This window comes from Diabrotica undecimpunctata, chromosome 1, assembly GCF_040954645.1.
Source record: "Diabrotica undecimpunctata isolate CICGRU chromosome 1, icDiaUnde3, whole genome shotgun sequence".
NCBI classification, from domain to species: domain Eukaryota; kingdom Metazoa; phylum Arthropoda; class Insecta; order Coleoptera; family Chrysomelidae; genus Diabrotica; species Diabrotica undecimpunctata.
Window position 1 is genome coordinate 101,983,184 of NC_092803.1, and position 6,136 is coordinate 101,989,319.

At 30.4% G+C, this 6,136-nt stretch overlaps 1 protein-coding gene across 1 annotated transcript; it reads left to right on the forward strand.

Annotated features, from left to right (window-relative positions):
* Positions 1 to 4,017: 4,017 nt before the first annotated feature.
* On the forward strand, positions 4,018 to 4,767 carry LOC140434094 (uncharacterized). Its single transcript, XM_072522126.1, has one exon. It carries the CDS (start codon positions 4,018 to 4,020, stop codon positions 4,765 to 4,767), a length of 750 nt encoding a protein of 249 aa, XP_072378227.1.
* The last annotated feature ends 1,369 nt before the right edge of the window (positions 4,768 to 6,136 follow it).

A 6,136-nucleotide genomic window follows, 5' to 3' on the forward strand; every position in this document is an offset into this window, starting at 1 on the left:
TATATATATATATATATATATATATATATATAAATATATATATATATATATATATATATATATATATATATATATATATATATATATATATATATATATATATATATAATTTGTGTATATTATATTGTGTATTATCACACTGTGTCTCATTGTGTACCAAGTAGCACTGTTGTAAACACATACAAATATTTCTATTTAAGTTTTAGTTTTAAGACATGACTATTGGAGGTTAGACTAACTAAACTGTGTCATTTCACGCATGTAGTTGCAAATTGACACAAATCAACAATTTGTTAGGATAATAAGTCAATAAAACTATATAAAAAGTAACTTTTTACCTTGATTAAGGTCACGAATTAAATGACGGTATTTTGACTATAGTATCTTTATAGTATTTACCCGTCAGTCTTTCGACTTCTTTTTATAATTTCATTATATATATATATATATATATATATATATATATATATATATATATATATATATATATATATATATATATATTAATATATATATATATGTATATATATATATATATATATATATAAATTACTTAGTTCTCGGGAATAACCGCGTTGGGAATTTATTACTCGACGTTTCGGCACCCATTTTGGAGCCATTATCAAGTGTGATACGGTTCCGTTCGAGTTCGGGGTCTTAATCTTCCTACTCCCCTCACTCGAGACGTACCAGTATTCTGTACCGTGTTCTGCATAAATACAAGAACTGTCTCTCGGCACTGAGGTCTTAATCTGCCTACTCCTCAGTGTTGAGTGATAAGCGGTCTATAAAAATAAAAATAAAAAATAAAAATAAAATAAAAACGTTTATTGCCATTCTAAGATATTTACATGTCAAAAACTTAAGATATTTTTGCCTTCTTTCTTCTTCGGCGTCCCGCTCGTGCACCGCCAGCGCTTGAAGATTTCTCCTTTCGGCTTCTGGGTTTTCCTGGGTGGTGCCCTCGTCTGCTTCTGTAGGTACTTGAAACGGCAAACGTACCTACTTCCCTGCACGCCTGGTTAGACCCTGATCAGGTGGTCGATCAGTCTGTGGGATAAGCGGTCTTACCCTGTGTGACTGCTTTTATACTCGCTGTATGCGCGGGAACGGTATGCGCTGACGTGGTCTGAACTGACGTGGCCTGAGCGGTGTGGGCGGGAGGTCGCTGAAGCAGGGATCGCCGATATATATATATATATATATATATATATATATATATATATATATATATATATATATATATATATATATATATATATATATAGGAGGGGTTGTTCTTTTGATGCTAAAAGCAAGCCATTAAAATCTCCGGCAAATGCCTAACTGATAGTGACGAATGGGTCGCAGCTGATCTAACAAGTTTTTTTATTTGTTTTACTTCTTTTTTACCTTCCCTTATCTCTTTGAATAGCAGATCCAATACGTCGTCCTGATGAGATCTTTCTGTTTTTGTTGAAGATATTCAATTTTTTTTAATTTTTATTTCATCTTCGTTTCTTTTGTCTCTTTTCCTTTTCACTTTCTCATCTGTGCTGTAACCGTCGTTATCCATTTATTTGTCTGTACTTCCTAGACCATTTATTTTGCAACAATTTCGGATTTCTTAAATCTCAACAGTTCAAAAGCTTTAAACTCTTGAATACCCTATACCTAAAAACCAGTTTTTTTTTTAAATTGACAACTGTTTAGTAATTTTTACGTTAGTTTAAAAACATTTCGTACTTACAGTTGAGTTGGTTTGTAATTTTATATTTTTCTCTTACTTTGTATCACACCGATCACTCAATTGCCACTTTTAGTCTGAAAAAAAGTCCGTAGAAGCACAAGATTATAAAATTCCACGAAACAATTTAGAAATTAAGTATAATTTCTGTTTTAATAAATTTCCATATAATTAACAACCAACAAAAAAGTTATTGAATTTTTAAATTATAGATGCCAAATTATTAATAAGGTTTTTATTATATCTCAGGGTTCTTATTAGAATTCAGAACCACCGTTGTCTTTAGCTAGTGTTCAATAATAAACAGGAGTAGAAGGAAATAAATAAAGCTAAAATCCCTTTAAAAAATTATTACAAGTAATAAATAAATTACTTAGAAATATCAATGTTCAGTCCAAATTAAATTAGCTTTAACAAATAACTACTACTAATAATACTGCTTTATAGAAAATTAACAAAAAAAACCTTACAAATTAATAAATAAATTACTTAGAAATATCACTGTTCAGTCCAAATTAAATTAGCTTTAACAAATAACTACTACTAATAATACTGCTTTATAGAAAATTAACAAAAAAAACCTTACAAATTAATTGTATCATGTGTTTCGTTCCAATCCTTATTCCTCTGCAATATTGTATTTAAATAACCCGGTTAACTTTTAATTCAAAATTGTCTCTGATAATCGTTTATTATTAACTCTCTAGCTAAACTCCTTCTTTTTGTCTGCTTACTTAGAACCTAGATCAAACGTCCTAATAATACTTTCTACCTCTTTTGGCTGTCACAAATCTCCTTGTCTGTGATTCTTCCGATGAATAATAACTTATTTGTACTTACAAAAAATACTGTAAAACCTAACTACTGCAACTTCTTCCAATCAGCATTCATAGACCATAACTACTACCACTTTTCTTTAAAACTTTTACTCAAAAAAAATTTACTTTTACACCTTTAATAACTTACAGCACTAAATCAATTCTCCGGATTTAATGTTATTCCTTCTAAGGCCAGCATTAGATAAAAATCCTCTTGGCTTTCAAAATCCATTAAATATGAAATTTTCTGCTTGTACCAACTTTTCTTTAACCAATGATATTTCAGTCCTTCAAAATCTAACCAAATTCCGGAATTCTCAAAATTGACTTTCAACTTTCCCAATTTTGTGTTCAATAAACAAAATAACAACAGACCCAATAATTAGTTTTCTACAAATTTCCCAGAGTTTTTAAAATCAATACGAGGCACAATATAACAATACCAAAATACACAAATACTGCCGCTCTAAACAGTTCTGCACTACTGCATTCAAACCATTCCCTCAAGTTATTAAACCACGATATTCTCCATCTTCCCACATTTCGCTTTCCTAGAATATTGCCTTGCATAATAAGCTGCAATAATAAGTAACTTTCCCCTCTCATAGCATGGCCTAAGTATGTGAATATAATTAATTTCTCAATTTTTATTTACATTGTAGAAATAACAATTTTTTTATAAAATTTGGGTTATCTTTCCTTATTTCTGTTTTTTTTTAATTTATCTACATTTTGTGATCATAATCACAACTTTGGGGTAACTTTGCCCCTGCCAGGGTAACTTTGCTCAATTACTAAAAAAAGTTTCATTTTAATTTACCTATGAATTAAAAACCGTCTTCACAAAACGCGCGTTGCCGTTTTACTGGTTGCCTATTGACAAAGTCTCCCCATCTGCAGCATCGACTTGCTCTTCCATTTACATGCCTACAGTGAGTCGAGAAGGTGGTGGTGTAAAAACTTCGGTAAAAACTACGTATAAAATTTGGTGTGTGTAGAAAGTTGTGCTATTATCTCACAAGTAAGTATTTGTGTATGCGTTAAGTGTCTACTATTTATCAACTTTTTTACTAAATTGTGACTTATAAATGAACAAATGATAAACTTTTCTTTTTCTAACCTAATTTTACAAATTATCAGGTGACTCGGGGTAACTTTGCTCCAAAAAAGTGGCGCAAAGTTACCCCGAAATATATATTATGTTTAATATATATTTTTGTTACAGATATGCCTAGAACACCTAAAACAGTACTAGGATCACGGCGCTATGCTGACTATAGACAAGAAACCCTACAATAGTGTTTAAATGAAACAAGAAGAGGTGAAATCTCACACAGAAGGGCAGAAGAAAAATATAAGATTGCAAGAAGGACCATTTTAAATAAACTGAAAGGGAAACATTCCAAAACGCCAGGGAGGCAAAACGTATTTACTCCTGGCGAAGAAAACCAATTTGTTAATTGCCTGATTTATATGGGAGAGTATGGGTTCCCTACTAACGCAAGGGAACTAAAAAACATTATCAAAAATTATTTAAACCGTTGTGGAAGAGATGTCAAAATTTTCAAGGATAACTTCCCTGGAGAGGATTTGATCAAAAAAATTATGGTGAGATATCCTGAAATTTCCCTACGTTTTGCAGAAAATATTAAACGTGTACGAGCAGGAGTTGATGAAAACATATTGAGAAGCTTTTTCGAAAATCTGGCAGTCGAGTTAGGCGGCGTTGCTCCAACAAATATATGGAATTGTGATGAAACTAATCTCACTGTTGATCCCGGCAAAAAGAAAGTCATTGTCAAGAGAGGTTGCAAGTATCCAGGACTAATTAGAAACGCTTCAAAGACCTCTGTGTCCATTATGTTCTGTGGAAACGGCAAAGGTGAACTTTTACCACCCTATGTTAATTACCGGGCTGCTAAAATGTGGACTACTTGGGCTGAGAATGGGCCAAAAGGATGCCGCTACAACGCTAGCAGTTCCGGATGGTTGGATGCAAATATTTTTGCAGATTGGCTTGGCCAGGTACCAGTTGGTGCCTATGTTAAGAAGCTGAATGGTAAAAAGGTATTACTATACGAAAACCTCTCTTCGCATATTACAGTACATGCACTTCAACTCTGTCGTGAAAACGACAATCATTTAATTTGTCTGCCTCCAAACAGTACACATTTGGCGCAACCTACAGACGTGGCTTTTTTTCGGCCCCTAAAAATAGCCTGACGAAAAATTTTGTCAGTTTTGAAAAGTACTGAAGATGGCATCCGCAACACTAATATATAGAAGCAACACTCTCCTCCATTTTTGTCAAAGGTGATGGACTTGCTTGGTCCACAAATCAAATTTAATTTAGAGGAAGGGTTTCGAAAATGCGGAATATTTCCCCTGAATGTTGAGGAAGTACTCAGCCGAATATGCTGCCTTCTTTTTTAGTTTTTTTTTGCACAAATAATATTTTTGGAGCAAGGTTAATTTAAGCAACTCATTAGTTTTGCTCCACCTATATGTTACTATACAAAATTTTATGAGGTGAAGCAAAGATACCCCACACTATAGGTAACTTTGCTCCACTTTTTATTAAAAAAAAAAAAATATGTAATTAATTATTTTTAGAATAAAAATACCATAAAATAATTACATTGTATACCTTCTTCATCAGTTATTAAAAAAAACATAATACTAGTAGAAAGTTTATACACTTTTCCTCGCAATTCCTTTAATAACTCCTAAAAGTGGAGCCAAGTTACCCCAGTTTACGGTATATATATATATATATATATATATATATATATATATATATATATATATATATATATATATATATATATATATATATATATATATATATATATATATATATTGTTATGAAATTAAAGCTCCTAAACAGTTTTTTTTATATGAATAGTATGAACATAAAACAAAATGACAATATTGAATATACCACATATATATTTAACTCAAACAATTGTATTATTGTTGTTAATTTAATAGTTGAAACTAGATTCTACAATAAGAAAGAAACTAAAAGCAAAAATAAGCAGAATTCACAGACATAATGTAACAAACCAATAACGACTATATTGTATCACCAGATTTAATTAATGTTTTCAAAATAATTTTAGTATTATTATAATTAAAACCAGTTGGTTTATTATAAACAAATTTAGCATAATAGAAATAAGATTCTTTTAATACGTGAGTTATTATAGCCACTGAGTTATAGTTGGTTGATAAACACTTTTCAATTATAAAAAAAAAGTATATATAAAAAAAAAATTAAACCAAAAACAATTGTTGATCATGAAATTGATTATGATTTAAACTTAAGTTATTGTTCGTTATATATATTATATTATTTATGTAAGAGAGACTTACAGAATAAGCCAATATAGCCACAACATAAAGATACAAAAAGCAAATATCAAACCACTTCGGATCGAGTGGAAATAAAAACCATAAATTTGTATTTATTAATTAATTTCATTTTTTATTATAATCCAAATTCTAATATATACAAGTCAATAGAATCTTCAACAGTCCTAAAACAGATAAAATATTTAAGTCATTTATTCACAAAGTAAGAAGTTTCAAT